Source organism: Rhinopithecus roxellana, chromosome 16 (assembly GCF_007565055.1).
Source record: "Rhinopithecus roxellana isolate Shanxi Qingling chromosome 16, ASM756505v1, whole genome shotgun sequence".
NCBI classification, from domain to species: Eukaryota; Metazoa; Chordata; class Mammalia; order Primates; family Cercopithecidae; genus Rhinopithecus; species Rhinopithecus roxellana.
The window spans coordinates 103641425-103663677 of record NC_044564.1 but is presented as its reverse complement, the minus strand read 5'-3'; the positions used below and the strand labels follow the sequence as shown (position 1 = coordinate 103663677).

General features: G+C 44.0%; 2 protein-coding genes across 2 annotated transcripts in view; both read left to right on the top strand.

Moving 5' to 3' along the window:
- The window catches only part of FKTN (fukutin), a 94586-nt gene extending 73867 nt beyond the window's left edge, over nucleotides 1–20719 (top strand). Inside the window, exon 13 of the mRNA XM_030920044.1 lies at nucleotides 20658–20719. Within this exon, the coding sequence (XP_030775904.1) occupies nucleotides 20658–20671 (14 nt within the window). The 3' untranslated portion in view covers nucleotides 20672–20719. The remainder of the gene's footprint in view (nucleotides 1–20657) is intronic.
- TAL2 (TAL bHLH transcription factor 2) lies at nucleotides 13942–21290 on the top strand. The gene is made up of 2 exons (XM_010353300.2): nucleotides 13942–13998; nucleotides 20658–21290. The coding sequence occupies exon 2, from the start codon at nucleotides 20668–20670 to the stop codon at nucleotides 20992–20994; it is 327 nt and encodes a 108-aa protein (XP_010351602.1). The 5' UTR covers nucleotides 13942–13998; nucleotides 20658–20667; the 3' UTR covers nucleotides 20995–21290.
- Nucleotides 21291–22253: the final 963 nt, after the last annotated feature.

Sequence of the window (22253 nt, the reverse complement as noted above, 5' to 3'; positions counted from 1 at the left end):
AAAAGTAGCAGAAAGATTTGGCATCAGAAGACCTAAGTTTGTTCTTGCACTTCAATAGATACCGCATCTGATCTTATAAGGTAGATGTTATCACCCCTTGTTTTGCAGATGAGGAAGCTGCAATTTAGAGGTAACACAGATCTTAAATCCTTGTTTTCTGACTTGAAATCCAGTGGCTACTCACTCTGCCAATTCTACTTAACTGTTGATCTGAAAAAAAAAAAAAAAAAAAATTTTTTTGTTATTACTTAAAACCAGCCTCTTATACTGAAAGTGAGAAGGATCACTCTACCCAATATTAAGGTTTATTATATAGCTATAGTAATTGTTATGGGCTGAATTGTGTTCCCTTATATCCCTCAAAATGCTTATGTTTAAGTCCTGACCCCAGTATTTCAGAATGTGACTGTGGTTGGAGATAGAGCCTTTAAACAGCTAATTAAGGTAAAATGAGGTCATATGGGTGATTCCCAATTCACTGGTGACTAGAGGAGTCCTTAGAAGAGCTTAGGACAAGGAGAGGCACAGAAGGAGAACCACGTAGAGACATAGAGAGAAGATGGTCACCTACAAGCCAAGGAGAGGATCCTTCAGAAGAAACCAGCCCTGCCAGCACCTTAGCCTTGGACTTCTAGTTTCCTAAACTGTGAGAAAATAGATTTCTACTGTTGAAACCACTCAGCTATGGTATTTTGTTATGGCAGCCCTAGCAATCTAATGCAGTAGTCAAAGACAGTATGTTTTGGTAAAAGGATATGCACATAGATCAGTGAAACAAAATAAACCAGAAATTGACCCATATGAACATGTCCAACTGATTTTTTACAAAAGTGCAAAAGCAATTCAGTGGAGGAAAGACAGTCTGGTTTTTTTTTTTTCCTCTTACAGACAGGGTCTCACTGTGTTGCTCAGGCTGGAGTGCTGTCATTGTTCACTATAACCTCGAGCTCCTTGGGCTCAACCAATCCTCCCGCTTCAGCCTCTCAAGTAGCTAGGACTACAGGTGCATGCCACCACACCCAGCTATTATTTTATTATTTTCTGTTGTTATTGTTGACATGGAGTCTCATTATGTTGCCTAGGCTGCTCTCAAACTCCTGGCCCCAAGCTATCCTCCACCTTGGTCTCCCAAAGTGCTGAGATTGCATGAGCCACTACACCCAGCCAAGATAGACCTTTCAACAAATGGTGCTAGAGCAATTGGACATTCATAGGCAAAAAACAAACTCAACTTGAATGAACCTCACACTTTGTACAAAAATGTACTTAAAATGGATCACATGCTTAAGTGTAAAATATAAAACTAAACCCTTTTGGGAAAAAAAATGGGAGAAAATCTTCATGATCTAGGGTTATGCAAAGCATTCTTTCTTCGACTTGACACCAAAAACACAATCCATAAAAGAAAAATTGATAAATTGGACTTCATCAAAATTAAAAATTGCTGCTCTGCAAAAGCCCACATGTGAGAGCTGAAAAGTCAAGCTACAGACTAGGAGAAAAATATTTGCAAACTATGTATCTGACAAAGGACTAGTACCTGGAATATATAAAGAACCTGAATACTCAGCAGTTTTTTGAAAAATTCAATTAGAAAATGGGCAAAGACATAAACAGACATTTCATTGAAGAGGATATACAGATGGCTAAGAAGCACATGAAAAAGATGTTCAACATCATTAGCCAGGGAAATGCAAATTACAACCACATGAGTTATCATTGCATACCTATTAGAATGGCTAAAATTAAAAATAATGATAACACCAAATCTGCTAGTTGTTTCTTTTATGATTTTCTTTTTTAATGTGTACTGCGCACCATTGTTTTCACTGTGATTTTACTAAAGAGTGTCCTTAAACATTTTATAAACATTCGTAATAGGTAACACTCTTCATAATAAAAAGGAATAACCTTGTCTCAATTTTTGGAAGACAGGTTTTTAGATTTTTGTTTTTGACTTTCCTCCAATTCTTTTTTGATTTACTTTGTCATTTTAATAACCCTCTTTTTATGATTTATTTTCTCTTTATTATTCCTTTGTGTTCTTTGAGTTTTCTTTAACTAGCTTTATCAGTAAAGCCCTTTAGCAGCTGGTACTATTGTTCATAGTTCTCTGCAACTTTATCAGTAGGGCTTTTACAACCTAAAACTTCTAAATTCAAATTTTTTCTTCCATTAATCTCAATAATTTGGAGGATGTTTTCTAGTGAATTTTGCAGGAAAGGTAATTGAGTGGCCAATGTGCTGAAAATGTTATACTACCAAATGTCTTTCAGATGTCTTAGAAGATGACGGTCTCATAGTTGAAGTGTGGAAGAGTTTGTTTTGCAGCCCAGACTGGGCAACCCTCTAATCCAGCCAGATCCTGCTTAGCAGAAAAAAATTTCTGGCATGTGACCTCATAAACAAGGGAAAAGCTCTCCTTTTAGGATTATGTCTTCTCTTATCATCCCACTTGTAATTTGTTAAGAGCCATCTTTTTCCCCATGTCTTAGTGGAAGACAGAGAAGTATCTAGAGCATTCTGTGGTGCTGCAAATGATCTATCTGTAGCCACTAGCCACATGTGACTACTGAGTATTTGAAATGTGGCAAGTGTAACTGAATAACTAAATGTTTACTTTAATTTTAATTAATTTAAAACCAGTAGCTAGCATATTGGACATTGCAGATCTAGAGGGTTTTATGGGATCAGCAAGGGTTTTGGATTTGTAGACTGGAATCCAGAGTCCTCCACAGCCTAGTTTTGTGATCTTGGGCTAGCTATTCCACTTCTGATTTCTGAATTTTTTTCAACTAATGGGGCTAAATTAATACCTACCTTTCAAGGTTATTGAAAGAACTGTAAGAAATCTGCAGTATCTGGCACACTGCTCAGTACATGGTAGATGCTCAGTGAATGATAACTATTGTTAATATTATGTTCACATGGTTTTACATCTGCCTTTGGCGTAAATCCTATAAGCTTGAATTTTCCTGATAATCCTGTGTAATAATTTTTCTGTAAGACTGGTATTTCAGATCCTTCCTGGGTAGAGGCCCTATCCTGAGCACCATTGATAAGAAGCGATCCTGGCCTCAAGAGCACAGGTACAAGGCCTGTTCTTTGGGGAGAGAGTATGTGAGGTTAAAACATAACACTTAATGGAATTGAGTCTCAAGGACCAGGCTTAGGCAAGGAGACAAAAGTCCTAGACTTTGCAGATGGTCATCTGAGCACACAAGGCTAGAAAAAAGCTCCAGGAAGGAGGACAGGGTCTGGGTAATGAGGTTCAGCTGAGTCTTAGGACTTGTAGAACAGAAAATTTGAATAAATGAAGAAAGAAAACATTCCTGAATAAGAAGAGTCAGTAAATTCACAGAATAGACTTTACGGGACAGTGAATAAGACCATCTGCCATATGGATAAATAGTGAAACAAAAACAACTGGAAAAGTGGGCAAGAAACAGACTGCAGGAAATGAGGGGACTGAATATTCTGCAATGAAGTTTGGATATGAGAGAAAAAAGTTTTGGATAGGAGCATCGTGCTTTCAATAAACACTCCTGACCTGGTTACTGCTCACCAGATCTGTCCTAAGGGTGAGGTTCAACAAACATTCAGGAAACCCCTTCAAGGACAGAGCAGGGATTTGGGAGAATTCAGATTCACCGAGACTGACCCTAGAGACCCTAGAACTCGGATAGTTGCAGGGACAGAGGATAGAAACTTAGCCAGATGGGCATAGGACCCTGGATGGTTTAAGTAAGGTCACTCCTAGAAATTCGCAGTCAGTGCTAGACATGGGCACGAGGAGTCCAGGGTCAGGAAGCGCTTGAGGCCAAGCGAGCAGGGGACAGTTTGGAGACGGTCTGGGAAGTGGAGCTCAAGAGTAGCACTGCAAGCCACAGAAAGGGAGTGTGATAGGACAAGAGTATGCGGGGTTAAAACATAACACTTAATGGAATTGAGTCTCAAGGACCAGGCTTAGGCAAGGAGACAAAAGTCCGAGACTTTGTAGCTGGCCATCTGAGCACGCAAGGCTAGAAAAAGCTGCAGGAAGGAGGACAGGGACCAGGTAATGAGGTTCAGCTGAGTCTTAGGACTTGTAGAACAGAAAATTCGAATAAATGAAGAAAGAAAACATTTCTGAATAAGAGGATAGTCAGTAAATTCACAGACTAGGCTTTACTCTGTGAATAAACCCTCTGTTTATCCAGAGGGTTCCAGGGAATTAGAATAGGCCTTTGAGAGCGAAGACAAAAGCTCATGAATTGGGCCAGGAGAGCCAGTGAGATTCTAGGCTGTGGGGAAGACACGAAGGCAATTTTTGGAACACAGCAGAAGAGGGGAGACCAATAGTGCTAGACCTGGGCACCACAATACGGGCAAGGTGAGAGATGTGGGAAAGAGGCTGGAGCCATTCCTACACCTGTTGCTTCAGTTAGAAACTAAGACAGGATAGACTTTTCACAAGGTGACACCACAGAGCATAACTGGAAGCTAGGGAGAGCAGAAGCCAGGAAGGGAGGTAAGCTTAGTGGTGATTTTAAATTGTGGGTCTTAACTTAGTCCTCATGTCCCTATTGTCTGTTCACCTCTGGAGACTGTGGGCTCCGAGGGGTAAAAAGTAATTGCTCTAGTTGCACTAGGAGAGTAGTTTGTGCTAGCAACTGACCTTCTACCTTACCTTTACCTCTACGAGAAGACTTGGGACTCCAGTGGCTTTCTGGACCATAATAAAAACAAGGCCAGGCCAAGGCCATCTTGTCTTCGCTCTTCCTCATTTCCACCCAGACAGATTCTGCTGCATGGGTAAGAGAGCTCAGGCAGGGACTGCTGACTGATGAGGCCTGGGCAAGCCTATAATCCCAGCAGAGAGCACAGGGACAGTGAGTGGGAGAGGAGCCAGGCACAGGTTGTATCTTGTTAAACCAGTCTGCATCAGCTACAGTGTAAGTCTCAGAAACAGATCTGAAACCCCAGCTGGTAACCTATTTAGTTCAGGCAATGTGCAAAGAAACCATATCCCCGCCAGCTAAAAAAGCTCTTGGGTAGTGCAGAAGTATCTGTTATGAAAAGCAAAAGTAACAACAGTGGTGGGAAATTAAGGTTTCCTCTGTGTGTTTTTGTGTTGGTTGCATTTGAGATGACATCCTCTAATTTTCCTAAGCACAGTGGGGCCTCCTGGAAACATCTGCTGGATTTAAGGAGTAAGGCGATGCTTCCCTCATCCTCCGGTGTGTGTATTTGGTTTGGGATTTGTCAGTCTGGGAAGCTGAGGGCTCTGGGCAGCTTGACCTGGCAGATTTCCCCCACTTGGCTGAAAAGCAGCCTATGGGGCAGAGGCCCCTCCCCAGCTCAGCCCTGCACCTTCACTCTCAGCGCCTGGAGCTGCAGCCTTTTATTTCCAGTCTGGTCCCCAGGGAGCTGAGTGGGAAATGAGGACAGCTGATAAGCCTGACAGTATTGACTTTATGGGGAGCGTTCCATGAATTTACTTTCTGCAAGTAGGCTGCACTCTTATCTGCTGCCCACAGAGCATCTAAATCCTCATCTAGGAAACCCATTGATGAGTCATGTCCGTTACACAAAGACCAGAGACTAAAGAAGGAAAGGGGAATTCCATCCACCCCTTTCTCTCCTCCAGTACCTGGTCCTGCCCACCCCAGCACCTTCCCTCGCTTTCCCCACTGCGTGTGGGTTTATTGGCTGAACATAGAAACACAGCTCTAGGCCTGCGGAGTCAAGGCCAAGCCAGGCTGGTCTTGAGAGGTCGACAGCTGGGCACACCCAAGGCTGTGTGTCCCTCTAACTGGTAACTATGGGAAGCTCACTTGAAGTAGTTGTGTGCGCCGCTTTATGCTGCAATAGTCAACATTTACTCTGGACAGAAATACCCTCACGGCTTTAACGCCAGGTGTCTTGGAGATGAAATGTGGGTGTGTGGGTGTTACCAAGGGGTCCTGGGTCTGGGGTGCTGGAGAATGGACGTTAAATGTAAGAGAAAGGCCTGATGCGCCACAGAAGTTTTTCTTCCCCCCTGGCTTCTCCTTCATCCAGTCCTGGGCTCTGTTTCAAATATTAGAAAAAAATAAAAGCTTCTTAGCAGCACAGAAACTAAGTAACTTGAAGGAGAGAGGTGGCAGCCAGAATGCTGGATTGGGCAGAGGAAAGAAAAAACGGAAAGTACCCTTTGGCAGAAATTAGAGGCATGTGTTTAGATTCGCCATCTAGCTTTCAGATAGAGTTTTTTTGGTAGTAAATATAAAATGAAATCTATGTATTGAGTACCTTTGGTTTCATTAGATGACTGTTAGCACCACTTTTTAGTATTTATTCCAAAGCACTAACTTTCCATACATTAGCTCACTGAATCTTCACGATAACCCATGAGATGGTATTTCTAAGTTATAGCTGAGGAAATTGAGTCTGGGATAAGTTAAGTAAGTTGCTCAGGATGACAACTATAATAGCATCAAAGCAAGGATACAAATGCCAGCCAGTCTGACTCCAAAGCCAAGTCAAAGATCTTCTCTTAGCTGCCACACTAAACTGCCTGCTATTTGGCATTTTTCAATATCTTATCTCAGTTCACAGCCAATCAATGAGTATTTATTATTCCCATGTTTTAGGAAACAGGCTCAGCAGGATACCACTACCTGTCCAGGGCCACAAAACCAGTGTGTATCAGAGACTCTGGGCCACAGTGTCTAGCATCTCTCCTAAAGATCTCACCCCGCTGGTGCATTGCCCACTGCTCAGGCAGATGTGGGCCACATCAGTGCATTTCTCCCTTCCGGGTCCCCTGGTTTCCTGTGTCACCTGCTTTCACCTGCTGCTACTTGCTTGATAATTTTCTTATTTGAAGGAGGTTGGAATGAGGGAGGCAGGAAGAGCCTGGGAGGATGTGAGCTGTTCACAGTTGCTCTGTGGGCCCTGTGAATGGAGTAGTGTGAACATCCATGAGAATTTGCAGCTTCTGCAGGCTCTGGAAAGATGTCTGTCTAAAAACCACTAGTAAAACTGAGTCAGCCATATGCTTGTTTCTTTTAGTATATGTTTTAGTATTTGACTTCTTTGGGAGAAATAATTTTTTTTGTTTAGGATAACTTGTTCTGTAACTTTTTAATTAACATTTATAATTTTTCATATTGAATAAGAAAACCTGGGTGAAATGCCTAGCGTGACACCTAGCACTTAAGGTTGAATAATTGGGGCAGAGGATTAAGTTCCTGGGCCAGAGTTGATGCTTAATGTCAACCCCCTCCTCAAGTCAAGCCATCGTCTCCTCTTGCCTGCATTGCTTTCATGGCATCCTAACTAGTCCCCCCACCCCACCTCTTCTCTTGCCCCTCTCCATGGAGCAGACAGAATATTCTCTCCTTCCTGAAAAACAACCAGGTCAGGCACGGTGGCTCACACCTAAAATCCCAGCACTTTGGGAGGCTGAGGCGGGCAAATCATGAGGTCAGGAGATCGAGACCATCCTGACTAACACGGTGAAACCCCGTCTCTACTAAAAATACAAAAAATTAGCTGGGCATGGTGGCAGGCGCCTCTAGTCCCAGCTACTCGGGAGGCTGAGGCAGGAGAATGGTGTGAACCTGGGAGGCAGAGCTTGCAGTGAGCTGAGATTGCACCACTGCCCTCCAGCCTGGGTGACAGCGAGACCCCGTCTATGGCCTTGGAAACATTTACCTCACAGAAGCAAGCTATGAGTCTGCTGACAGAAAGCAGGGCAGACTGGAGGCAGCTGTCTGAAGCAATACGAGCTTTCTTGCATTCATTCAACAAATATCTGATCAAGCAGCTTTAGTGATTACGGAAACTAAGTCTTTGTCCTCATGAAGTTTATAATGTAGCAAGTAAACTAGAATGAGATTTGTTTTGAAGAATTCAACATGGAGGTGGGGTCTCCTTTAAAGAAAAAAAAGAGAGAGTTAAAATAATTGAAATTTATCAAAAAGAGCTTCTTATGACCAAGAGTCACTCCCACGCACCCACAAATTAAGTATAAAGAATGAGCACAGTTTAATTTGGCAAATGCAAATTTAAAAGCAGGGGTTGTAATATGAATATAATAAAATGAAATTCATGGCAAAAAGCAAGACATTTTATATTGATATAGGCTACAATCCTCTAAGTCAATAAAAAAAAAGTTATGAGTCTTTATGCTTCAAAAGCAATTCATCAAAAGATGTAAAGATCTAAAGCAAACACTCCCAGAAAAACAAAAAGAACAGACACAAAATAGTAAAGGGAGATTTTCACACAGTGCTCTCTTGAATAGATCAAATAGACCAAAACTTCCAAGAATATAGCTTTATTTAATGGATGTGTAAAAAGACATTTGACCATTCAAACAGAGAATATACCTCCTTTTCTAGTACCTGTGAAACATTTATAAAAGTTGAATATATGTTTTAATCAAAGAGAAAATTCTCAATAAATATCCCAATGCAAAAAACATGTAGGGCATATATTTCACTACACTGCAATAAAATTAGAAACTAATAGCAAATGGTTGCCAAAAAAATACAAACAAGAAAATTTAAAAACACTTTCTAAAAGAAAAATAAGCAACAGACATTAGAAACCAATGACAATGATACTACAAATGGAAACGGGATATCCCCAAAGGTCTATCAGAAGAAAGTTCACAGCCTGGAGTGCTTTGCTTACTAAACAAGAAAGAGTAAAAATAAATAAGCATTCAATCCAAGAGTGGTTGAGTGGAGAGGAAATAAAATAAACGTAAACAAAAAGAACAGATTTAATAAAGATATAGCAGAAAGTGTATTTGAAAAAGCAAATCCCAGAGCTAGTTTTTTTAAGAGCAATAAAATGAACAGACTTTTGCAACGCTGATCAAGAATGGAGAGAGAAATCATGAACACATAATATGAGGCATGAGAAAGGGGATAAAACAAATACAGAGATTTTAAAAAGTAACTGAATAACTGTATATAACACTCTACTAATGAATCTGAAAAGGTCCAAATTTATATGTCAAAGTACCAAAATTAAGGAGAGAACACGTGAAGGAACAAAACCTACCTAGAAGGATTTACCAGTAAATTAAATATCAAGAACCAGCGAATTCATGTTTCATAAATTAATGGATGCATGTACAATAGGTGGATGGAAGAAGGGATGAATAAATGACTGGATAAACGGAGAGATGGATGGATGAATAGGGCCTCAATACGTAGAACTGGAGATTGGTAAAGGGGCCAAGAATGGAGGAGGGAAGAAGAGAGTTTTATGAGTGGCTAAGGCTGATGCTTGACCTCCAGCCAAAACAATCTTGGCCCACACCCACTCGGCCTGGCAGAAATCCCTTCCAAAAGTCCTAGGTTTGGACCATGGCGGTGGCTGACTCCTGTAATCCCAATGCTTTGGGAAGCCAAGTCTGGAGGATTGTTTGACCCCAAGAGTTCAAGATCAGCTTGGGCAAGATGGCGAAATCCTGTCTCTACTTTTATGAATAAAATATAAAACAGAAGTCCCAGGTTTGGTCTTTCCTGACATTGACAAGCCCTGCATACAGGACTAGAAGGCCAGTCATCACAGGCTAATCCAGACAGATCAATTAAACCAGGAGAACCAGAAAGCCTGACAGTGTCCAAGCTCTCCTAGTGACCTGCCCTTCCCTCCCCAGCCCTCTGTTTCCTCCCCAGGAGCTCGCAGGTGCAGTCTCTCCAGGGGGCGGTGAGAGCCATGAATAGTAAGGGTTTTAGCTCAAGCACACAGAGGCGTTTAGCTGCCCAAACCTAATCCCCCAATAATCGGCTTATGTAAATTCCTACTTCAACCCCTTCCCCTGCAGGTCCTAGCCCCAAAATTCTCTATATTGGGAGACTGGCATGGGAGAGGACCCATCATTCTGAAGGATCACTGCTAGTGGAATGATGCAGCAAAGATTGTTTCCCCTGCTTCTAAAAGTATAAAACCAACAATAACATTTAAGAACACTTTGAAAAGGAAAAAACCATCAACCCTGGCCCTAGGATGTCAACACAGTCGTGCTCTTTTCTCTAGCCCTTGTCCTTTCTCTGAGTCCTTGTCCACTTCCACACAGATCCTGTTTGACAGCTTATTGCTTCGTTTAGCATCATCCATTTCCAATCTTGCTATTCTGTTACGATGATTCTTTTTCTCAGCTGTAAAATATGCCATTGAAAAAAATATCACCTTACAGTTTTTGGCTAAGGTGAAGATTAATACAGGTTATTGCTTCAAAATGTAACATTTGCTGTATTAGAACTGCCATATAGGGAGAACAGAGGAGCAGAAAGAGGAGCAAATCAGGGAAGCTTATTGCAAATATTAGTTTTTGTAGTTGTTGTTTGTTTGTTTTTCGAGATGGAGTCTCTGTTGCCCAGGTTGGAGTGCAGTGGCGTGATCTCGGCTCACTGCAACCTCTGCCTCAAGCAAAGTGATTCTCATGCCTCAACGTCCCGAGTAGCTGGGATTACAGGTGTGCACCACCACACCTGGCTATTTTTTGTATTTTTAGTAGAGATGGGGTTTCACCATGTTGGTCAGGTTGTTCTCAAACCCCTGACCTGAGATGATCCACCTGCCTCGGCCTCCCAAAATGCTGAGATTACAAGCGTGAACCACCGCACCTGGCCTTAGGTTATGTTTCTAAAGATTCCTTTTTACCAACTAATTTTCCTCAATCCACCCTCCATTCCCTCTTCTATACTGCCACCAGAATGAGTCTTGAGACCTGTAACTAAACATACTATTCCCATGTTCAAAGCACACAGTTGTATTTGTCTGGGCTGCCCTCTCGTCCACCCCTACACTTGTATTATAATTCCTACCCAGTCTTTACCACCCTTCCACCGGGCACCCAGCAGTCAGAGCTCCTGCCCTGGACAGTGTACTTTTAGATGGCCCTGCTCTGGCCCTTCTCCAGTGCTCACCCAACCCCCATGCCCCACCTTCTAGAACATATTCTGGGAATCTGGGACCCCTGAATTTCTGTTCAAATGACCATGAGTCCATTTCCAGGGCCTGGATAAGGCTATTCCTTAGGCCCATGTGGGCTGGGAGTTCACATCATATTCACAAGACCCTTCACAGAAAAGGACAGAGCTAGCGGGTGGGAAAAGAATGGGGATGGGGATGGAGTCTCCATTTGTACCCTTATCATGGCCCCCACAAATGGCAGAGCCAACCGTGCTTCAAGGCCTAGTTTAAATGCCATCCATCCCATGAGTAACCTCTGATCCCCCAGCTAGAACCTTCTACCTCTCTATCCCTAACTCTAATTTCACACTCTCTCGCATTCAGGACTGTCTGTCTTATATTAGTCATGTTGTCATGTCTTCTCCCTTCCAATAGCTGTTAGTACCTTGAAAATAGATACAGAGCTTTCCTCACCTTCATGCCCAGCTCCCCATCCTACCCCACTCCCCGCCTACCACCATAACCTAGCAATTTATGCAACACCATTTATAATGAAACTGTATTGTTTCTTTTGGAGGTGGGTAAGATGGGTGGTGGTGTGACAACCCCAAAGTCTCAGTGACTTACAACAATAAAGATTTATTTCTCACTCATGTTATATGGTTGGTTGTGCGTTTGCTCCATGGTGTCCAGTCTGCACGAGCAACCCCAAACCTAACTTTCTTATGGCTGAGCCGATCCAGCAATCCCAACTGGAGTCTTGCTCTATCCCCAGGCTGGAGTGCAGTGGCACGATCTCGGCTCACTGCAACCCCTGCTTCCCAAGTTCAAGCGATTCTCCTGCCTCAGCCTCCTGAGTAGCTGGGATTACAGTCATGCGCCACCATGCCCGGCTAATTTTTTACTTTTTTCAGTAGAGATAAGGTTTCACCATGTTGGCCAGGCTGGTCTTGAACTCCTGATCTCAAGTGATCTGCCCGCCTTGGCCTCCCAAAGTGCTGGGATTACAGGCGTGAGCCACAGCGCCGGGTCCAGCAATCCCTTATAAAGCTTCTGCTCCATCATGATCAACGTTAGGACTGTTCACACTCTATTTGCTGATGCAAGTTGTATGGTCAAGCCTGGCAATGGGGCAGAGAAGTATAGTTCCTCCACTTACAGGGAGGCGCTGCCAATCACATGGCAGTGAGTGGGGCTATATTATCCTCTCCCAGGGAAGGGAGCCAATCGTTGTTAACAATAATACAGTGGACCACAATAAAATTTACAATATACCAACTGTGTGCTAGGCATACTGCTAAATGCTTTACCTACCTTTTTCTCATTTAGTCCTCACAATTCTGTCATTGTCCCCATTTTACAGATAAGGACTAAGGCAAGCATAAATTCTATAATTTGCCTAGGATCACAAAAGTGAATAGACAAGGAATTTCCACCTGGGTAATGTAACTCCAGAGCCCTTTGCTCTTATCCACTAAGCTGCAATGCTTTGGGAATTTATTGTGCCAGGTCCTATACCAGATCTTTCAGAAAGAGTGGTACCTGGGAATTCATTACTTATTCATTCATCAATTAACATTTGATGAACACCTATTCACTGGGAGTAGATGAGGTGGAGAAAGGCAGAGAAGATAAATAAGTAAATATTACTAAGTGGGGATAATGTTAAGAAGAATAAAACCGAAGGATGAAGACTCTGTGTGTGAAGGAACAATTTTATTTATTTATTTATTTTAAAGAGATAAGGTCTCACTACGTTGGCCAGGCTGGAGTGTTGTGGCTATTCACAGGTGCGATCATAGTGCACTACAGCCTCAGACTCCTGGCCTCAAGCTATCCTCTTGCCTCAGCCTCTGGAGTAGGTAGGATTACAGGCTCACCACCACGCCAGACAGACGGTGCAATTTTAGATATTGTGGTCAGAGACTTCACTGAGAAGGTGCCATTTGAGTAAAGACCTAAAGAATGTCAGCTCCTTGAGGGCAAGGACTTTTATCTGTTTTATTTGAAGTTGTGTCCCTAGGAACTAGAACAGGGCCTGGTTCATCGTAAGCTCTCAGTAATAATGTGTTGAACGAATGAAAGGAGGTTAGGGAGGGAATCGTGGATAACTTGGGGGAAGAGTGTTTAAGGCAGAGGAAACAGTGAAAAGGCTCTGAGGAAGGAGAGTATCTGGTGAATTACTGAAACAACAAAGAGACCAAAGTGGCTAGAGCTGAGTGAGCCCCGGGGAGAGAAGAGACAGACAGCTCAGAGGGATAAAAAGATATCTCTGGGCCCATTATAAAGGCTTTGGCGTAAGTCAGTGAAATGGAGAGCCACGGCGGGATTTTGAGCAGAGAAGTGACCAGAATCTGACTTGTGCTTTCATAGCATCATTCTGGATGATGTTGGAGAATAGACAGAAAGAGGCAAGTCCAGAAGCAGGAAGACCAATTAGAAGTCCCCTCCCTCACTGAAATAATCAATATTAGTGCTGGGCACTGTGCAAACTGAAATGAATAAATTCGGGAACCTACTCAGTACAGTGACTTAAATTCTGCTGTGCATCTTAATCTCCTGAAATACTTAGGTTTTAAAAATACAGATTTTAGACCCCACCCCCACCTCCAAAAAATCCTGGTTTCATGGGTTTGGGTTGTGGGTGTTGGGATCCTCCTTCTCCACCTGTGATTATGAAGCAAGCAGTTCCTGAACTCCAGTTAGAGGCTCACTGGGGCTTCATAAGCATCTGATGAATTAACAACGGATACGGACTTTCCCAGGGTTGAATGTGTTGGAGAAGGAGGTTAGTAAGCGGCTCCCCCAGCCCAGGTGGGTAGCAGGACCCCATTACCGCCCCCAAGCCTCACACAAGGCGGGGCTCTCCTTCCTCCCTTGCTCCCTTTCCAGGGCACAAGAGAGGGCTGGTCCCAGGAAGCTAGGGCGCGGGGAGCGGGGAGGAACCGGTGGGAGTCCCTGTCGGGAAGGGGCCCCCGGACCCCCCCGGACCCCGCGAGACAAAGGGCGGTGTCCTATAAAGGCGGCGGCGGCGCGGCTTCCAGGCGAGGGCGCACACGGCCGGCGAGGGCGACGGCGCGGGCTCTTAGCGAGGAGGTGCGTGGACTCCGGGGGGACGTGGGCGCCACCAGGGCCGGGCTCGTGGGCCTGCGGGTCTCTCGCTGAGTCACACTCACCCGGGAGAGCAGGAGTGCGGCCGAGACTTGGTAGCAGCCACCGAGCCAATTCGGTGGGAAGACCCCGGGAACTTCCGCGGGGCAGGGGCGGTGGCTCGGCTCCGGGGGTGCTAGTCAGACTCTCTAGCGTGTTGGCGGGGCCGCGTCGCTTTTATGCGTGATGCCACGGACTCCCTTATACCGCGCCCGACAGCGCGTCTCCCAGAGGCCTTAAAGGAGCTCGCGCGTCCCTGAGCGACTCCCGGACACCTGGCAGATTCGAAACTTCAGCCACGAGATGCTTTCCTGGACTCCCTAAATAATTAGTCACTAGGCAAGGCAATGGTTTGCAAGGGGGAGCAAACGTTATAAAAAGAAAAAGGGAAAGGCCTGGAAACGAAGCGAACAAGGCAAGAAGGTTGGGCAGGGTATTCGAGGTGCGTCCAGGCTGCACGGTGCAGGGATTGGGTGCATCTTAGAACAGGTGGCTCCCCCAGCGTGAGGCTACTGTGAACGGCGCTGAAGAGCAGAATTCATACTGTGTGCTGCTGATTAAATATATCAACATGCAGAGTTGTGTGAGAAAAGTGACTTGCATAATATAGATGGTGATTTTAAAGGGTGTGTGTGTGTATGTGTGATACACACACCAAACTGGCTGCGGCTGGGGAGTGAGACCGAGTAGCTAAACAGGTAGGGAGCCTTTTATGCTTTACTTCAGGCACATATGTATGCTTGATTTTTTTTTTCTTAAATGAGCTTGTATTACTTCTATACTAACTTCAAAAGGCAGAGCTGTGCCTCATATTGGAGGTTAAGCACTGTTCCCCAATCTAACTATATAAACCACCCTTCATGGTGAATATTTTCACTTACTTTCAAGAGAAAGGTGAAAGAAGAGACAAATGCAGCGGACCAAATGCTAGGAAGATAAATTTAAAGCTGAATGAAGAAAGAGCTGCATGTGTGTGAATGCCTGGGACAGGCCCCCCAGTGTTAGCCGTGAGCCTGTGCTGCACCCTTTCTGGTGAACCCGGGTTTCGTGTCCAGGAACCCCTGGCACAAAAAGTAGCAGCTCCTATTAGGGGCATTGGTCACCTTGCGGGAGTGTGTCCTTCTTTTCTTTGCTAATGTGTTACCTTCAGTAGCGACAATATAAACAGAGGATTTATGCGTATCTATGTTCCTGGTGTTTCTACCTGGCTTTCCTCCAACCCAGGCATTCTTAACCTGGGGTACCCAACCCGCATCCACCCAGGGATGCAGATATTAAATTCAGGGGTGCTATAAATTTGGATGGAGAAAAATTACATCTTCACTTCCACTAACCTTTCATTTAAACATAGCATTTCCTTTATTTATGAATGTGGGTAATAAACTGTAGTAGTATTAGCTGTGGTGGTGAATTTGTCACCAATAGAAATCATAGATGCATGCATTTCATGTCACAGATGTTGCAGATCTTTTGAAAACATCATTTACATATCACTTTTTAGAGATTATCCTAATAAGTCTAGTTATTTAATGTGTTAAATATGAAGCACATGTATTGCTATATTGTATTTTATTTTAATAACTACTAAATATACTTGGTTATTTTCTGTGTCTATGTATTTTAATTTATGGACTTAAAATAATTATTCTGAGATGAGAACCAAAGCCTTTCTACTTTCTGTATTTAAAAATCATTGTTCTGAAAATGAATCTGTCCCTAGGCTTCCCCAGACTCCTAAAAGGGTCCATGGTACAAAAAAGGTTATGAACCCTGACCCGGCAGGAGTCCCCAGTGGTGACGTAAATGCATCAATATCCAGGCCTGGGACACAGGCTATACCACTGATTCCCTGTGTGGCCTAAATGCTTCACCTCTGTTTTGGCATCTATCAAATGTTCTCTGATTCTGTGGCATCTAGTCTAATTTTTTTTTTTAGCTCTTACATTACTCTGAGATCACGATTAGCAGCAATCAGTCCTTGCGACTGGAAAAACACTAAATGCAGTTTTCCTTTGATTTAATAAGTACTTCAGTAATTTTCCAGTGACCTCTACTTTGAGCTTTTCCAGCTTGTTAAACCATTGATTTCTGTTTCCCCTTTGGAGAAGGAGACGAACACACTTGAGGATAAATCAACAAGGAATGATTAAGCACCTCCTAGGATGGCAGACTACATTTTAGAAGCCGGTTTTCTCTGTTTTTTTTTTTTTTTTTTTTTTTTTTTTTTCTGTCTGTTTCTAGTACAATAGGATAGAGCCCTCTTGGAAAAGAACACCACAGTTAGTTTATCCTGCCTAATCTTTTTTCCTCCCAGCTTGAAAAAGACCCCCCATGGGACTATGGTTGACTTAGTGAATGAGCTAAACCGTCTTTTGACAAGAGAAGCATGAATGTAACTTTGCTGCCACAATCCTGGCCAGCGTCAGTGTGAACAAAACTAGATAGTTTTCTACCTTAAAATCCCCTTGATTAAGGTTCAAACTTTTATATTTTAGGTATCCTTGGGTATAGTTCTGACAACACTCAAGTTTTCATTGTAGAACCAAAGGTCAGATTATTCAGAAATGACTTAGGTTAGATAAAAGGCAATGGGGCCAGACATGGTGGCTCATGCCTATAATCCCAGCACTTTGGGAGGCCAACACAGGTGGATCACCTGAGGTTAGGAGTTTGAGACCAGCCTGGCCAACGTGGTGAAAACTCATCTCTACTAAAAATACAAAAAGTAGCTGGGTGTGGTGGCGGGCACCTGCAATCCCAGCTACTTGGTAGGCTGAGGCAGGAGAATCACTTGAACCCGTGTGACGAAGTTGCAGTGAGCCGAGACTATGCCATGGGAGGTAGAGGTTGCAGGGAACAACAAGATTGGCCACTGCACTCCAGCCTGGGCGACAGGAGCAAAACTCTGTCAAAAAAAAAAAAAAAAGGAAATGGACGGGGCATTGTAGCATTTCTGAGTAGAATGAGGTCCTGGGGATCACCTGGCCCACCCCTTTCAGTTTTGGAAGGCTACCTGGTCTGTCTGGGAGCCCGCTAGAATGTCTGGTTAGCTGCTGCTTCTCTGCTCCTGCAGTCGCAGTGCTTCCCTCACACGTTAATACAATCAGCCAGCTCCTCAGCACTCAGCAGCAAGCACAATACCTGGCTCGCAGTATAGGCAAATGTTGCTCCCAAAGCTTGGAGTGCATAATATTGTAATTGGTCCGTGGGTCCAACTAGGAATGTCTCCAGGGAGAGAGGATGTGGGTGCAAACGGACAGTGGGGGGAGCTGGAAGCCATGCGGTGACCTTGTGCTGCTGTGCTTCCAGTTCACCATGAATTCTCAGCACAGCACTGGACTCTCCAACCCAGACACAAGCAGAAAAGGCAACAAGAAAGGAACTGGGATGGGGAAATGTCCAGGGGGCATAGAGGTGATTGAAAAATGCAGTTGGTGCAGTGGTTCTCCCATAATCCCAGCAATTTGGGAGCCTGAGGCAGGAGGATTGCTTGAGCCCAGAAGTTCCAGGCCAGCCTGGGCAACATAGTGAGACCCTCTCTCTACCAAAAATAGTTTTTTTAAAAAAGAACAAAAAGAAAGAAAAATGCTTTTCTTTGCAACAATGATGCTTTCCATGTGTATAGGGAGGAAATTGCTACATTTATTTAGCATCTATGTGCCAGACACTTTATAATGCATTTCGTGTAATCCTCACCAAAGTCCTGCTAATGGCTGTATCTCCCTTCGTTTTCCAGAGAAGAAAACCGAGGCTTCAAGAAGTTAAATGATAACTAGGACATCGAGAGCAGAGATTCAAAGCTGGGTGTTTCTGCTCTAAAGCCCATAAGCATTTAAAACATTTCTTCTATTATGAAGCAAATAATACATGAATAATGTATTATAAAAATATAAAACAGCTGGGCGCAGTGGCTCACGCCGGTGAGCATCTCTATGCCCCCCGGACGTTTCCCCATTCCAGTTCCTTTCTCGTTGCCTTTCCTGCTTGTGTCTGGGTTAGAGAGTCCAGTGCTGTGCTGAGAATAATCCCAGCACTTTGGGAGACCGAGGCGGGCAGATCATGAGGTCAGGAGATCGAAACTGTCCTGGCCAGGATGGTGAAACCCCTTTTCTACCAAAAGTACAAAAAATTAGCTGGACCTAGTGGCGTGCGCCTGTAGTTCCAGCTACTAGGGAGGCTGAGGCAGGAAAATCGCTTGAACCTGGGAGGCAGAAGTTGCAGTGAGCCGAGATTGCACCACTGCACTCCAACCTGGCAACAGAGTGAAACTCCGTCTCAAAAAAAAAAAAAAGAAAGATATATATAAAACAATACAAAAAAAGAATAAAACACCACAAGTCTCTCTTTTTTCTCTTCTCCCAATCTACTGTCCTTCCCCAAGGAACCACTGTTGACAGTTTGGCCTGAATCCTTCCAGGTTTTTGCTCTACACACACACACATACACACTCCCGCATATATTCCCGTAAAGTGAACCAAAAGAGCACATAAAGCTCAGACCTTCTCTAATGCGTGACAACGTCTTCAGTAGGAAGAAAATGATAAATTACAACATTTACTTTTTTCTGTTTTATTTGTAGAGATAATAATTGCAATCATTAATTTTTTTTTTTTTTTTTTTTTGAGACAGTCTCGCTTTGTCGCCCAGGCTGGAGTGCAATGGTGCGATCTCAACTCATTGCAACCTCCACCTCCTGGGTTCAAGTGATTCTTCTGTCTCAACCTCCTGATTGGCCCTGACTACAGGCATGCGCCACCATGCCCTGCTAATTTTTTGTATTTTTAGTTGAAACGGAATTTCACCGTGTTGGCCAGGCTGGTCTTGAACTCCTGACCTCAGATGATCTGGCCCCCTTGGCCTCCCAATGCGCTGGGATTTCTGGTGTGAGCTACTGAGCCCTGCCAATCATCAAATATTTATTGAACCTTTACTATGCACCAGACACTGAGCTAAGGTACTTTATGTGTATCATTTTATGTGTCCTCACAATGATGCAGTACTCCTGAACTGCTCTTTACTTATGAGGCATTTGAAACACAGAGAGGTTAAGTAGATTGCTCAAGGTCACACAGCTAGGGGGAGTAGAACCAACAGCCAAACCAGGGTTCTGGCCTTGGAGCGAGCCTGTGCTCTTGACCACCATGCACATGGTTCCACTGTTGGCTGAGTTATGTGAAGACTCCTGTAGAGTCAGGGCTTGGTGGTAGGAGAAGATCTGACCTGCTCTTTAAAGAAATAGGGAAGTAGAGAGGGGGGAGGAAATTCAAGGAACAGAAAATGACACCGTGCAAAAGGGTAGAGTTGGGAATATTCATCAGTCTTTGGAGGAACTAGAAAGGGCCCAGTGCCCAGGGGAGCTGAGTGTGGAGCAGGCAGCAGACCAATAGCAGTAAGCCAAGAACATCAGACTGCCTGGGGCTGGACCTTGGCTTGTTTGCCGGTGCCTCCCAAGTGTTCCTATTAGCACATGTTAATCCAAGCCGCCTGAAAAAAGGGGCCCATGCCTCTAGGAGTGAAAAATGGCTGCATAATGCTTGGCAGTATATGATGATAAACCACTAGACTCGGAAAGGTTATCCAGTGCAGCCCTGAAGAGGCCCAAGTATCTTCTACAGAATATACGCCAAATAACCACTCCCACCTGCCCCTTGTCTTTTCATTTTTGTGAGACTAAACACCCCCACTTCTGTTCTTCGTACAACAGGGTTTCAAGACCCTTCATCACTCTGTTCCTGCTCCTCTAAATATAGTCCAGTCTGGATATTTTAGCTCTTACAGAGAGGGGCTGAATCCTCCCAGTGAGGTCCGCCAGCTAACAAGAGAGCTGTATTGTCTTCTCTATTCCAAATTTGATTTTATTAATGAAACCTAGAATCATTTTCTTTTTTTACTTCATTCTGAGAACACACTGTTGGTTCATACGCAACTCTCTGTTGGTGGCCCGGCGTGGTGACTCACGCTTGCAATCCCAGCACTTTGGGAGGCTGAGGCAGGTAGATCACCTAAGATCAGGAGTTTAAGACCAGCCTGGCCAACATGGTGAAACCCCGTCTCTACTAAAAATATAAAAACTAGCCAGGCATGGTGGCAGGTGCCTATAGTCCCAGCTACTCTGGAGGCTGAGGCAGGAGAATCGCTCAAACCCGGGAGCTGGAGGTTGCAGTGAGCTGAGATCGTGCCATGGCACTCCAGCCTGGGTAACAGAGTGAGATTCCATCTCAAAAAAAGAAAAAAAAGACAACGAACTTTCTATTGGCCAAACATATATTGTATTCACACATAAACTCAATCGATATTGCACCTGATTCTGAACAATTAGGAAGAGTTGGTTATGAAGGAAGAAATAGGAGTCTTGGGACAAAGTAATCTTTCAACTGGAAGCTTCAAAACAGCCAGGGAGAAAAAGCTGAAGGGTGTTGTTCTCACCTTCCCCTGTCATCTACTACATTTTTTTCTCTTGTCAAAAAACCTGAAAATGAGGAAATGAATCATCTAAGCTCTGAGTCAAGAAAACCTAACATCTCAGGTTCTTGGCAGGACATGTGATAACAATCAGGCCTCTTATAAGATACTGGCCCTGAGGGCCGTTTCTCTTTCCATCTCAGGAACTCAAACATGACCAGGAAGATCTTCACAAATACCAGGGAGCGGTGGAGGCAGCAGAATGTCAACAGCGCCTTTGCCAAGCTGAGGAAGCTCATCCCCACTCACCCTCCAGACAAAAAGCTGAGCAAAAATGAAACGCTTCGCCTAGCAATGAGGTATATCAACTTCTTGGTCAAGGTCTTGGGGGACCAAAGCCTGCAACAGACGGGAGTGCCTGCTCAGGGGAACATTCTGGGGCTCTTCCCTCAAGGACCCCACCTGCCAGGTCTGGAGGACAGGACTCCGCTTGAGAACTACCAGGTTCCTTCACCTGGCCCAAGCCACCACATTCCTTAGTGTGGCTCTTGGCTGTCATCTCCCAGGGCAGCACTTGCTCAGAAGTCACTGCCTGTGGACAGACTTTTGCATGTTCCAGAGCTGACTTGATGATAACTTGTGAAGCATGAATTTTAGCTTCCTGGGAGGTGGCTCAGGCACAGCTGCAGGGAGCTGAAAGGAGCCAGGAGGAATGTCACTTGTGAGCTGTCACCCCCGAGATGTCAGGTAGAGCTGCCTACCTCTGCCTATTTTAAATCCAGGTTCTGAATAAGACTTTTGGAGAAAAAATTCTAAGTAAAAAAAAAAAAAATGGTTGAAAATCATTGTTTACTCATTGTCTTCAGTTATAAGAAAGAAGTTTTCTCATAACGGATCTCAGATGAATAAGTAGAATATACTGCCTTCAGAACATATTTTAAAGTTTGTTTTGAAAAATGAGATTTGATCAAGGGTGAACAAAATAAATTTAAGATTGATGGGCTGGGCACAGTGGCTCACGCCTGTAATTCCAGCACTTTGGGAGGCTGAGATGGGCAGATCACCTGAGGTCAGGAGTTCGAGACCAGCCTGGCCAACATGGTGAAACCCCGTTTCTACTAAAAATACAAAAATGAGCCAGGTGTGGTAGTGTGCACCTGTAATCCCAGCTACTTAGGAGGCTGAGGCATGAGAATCGCTTGAACCCAGGAGGGGGAGGTTGCAGTGAGCCAAGATCATACCACTGCACTCCAGCCTAGGCAACAGAGTGAGACTCAGTCTCAAAAAAAAAAAAAAAAAAAAAAAGTTTTCTCATAATGGATCTCAGATGAATGAGAGTAGCAGCATATACTTCCCTCAGAACAGATTTAAAGATGGTTTTGAAAAATGAGATGTATTTGATCAAAGGTGAACAAAATAAATCTTAAGATTGATGAATAGAAAGATAACCCCTGCAGAAACCAACCTGGGAGACTTGTGGGAAAAATCTGTGGAGAAAAGACATCTCCGCCCCCAGCCCCGACTAAGGTGTGGGGATTACAGGAATGCAGCAGAGATATGTGGAACGGTTCTGTGTCCTTTCAACTGTGAAAGTGTGAGTTGCTACTTGTGCTGAGCCATTTGTACATACGTGATTTCTAAAGTCAAATAGTGGATTATATCTGTGAGAGGAAAGGACTGGATAATTTATGTGTTAGAGCTCATAGTTTTCTTATGAAAAACAGTTAGCTGAAGCAAGTTAGCTAAAGCCTTCGTTTCACATGTCATGCATTAAAACGTTTCACTCAGCCTGAACTCCT

Bases quoted from the DNA above. Each gene is read 5' to 3' on its own strand.
- TAL2 (XM_010353300.2), top strand. From the start codon at position 20,668: ATGACCAGGAAGATCTTCACAAATACCAGGGAGCGGTGGAGGCAGCAG.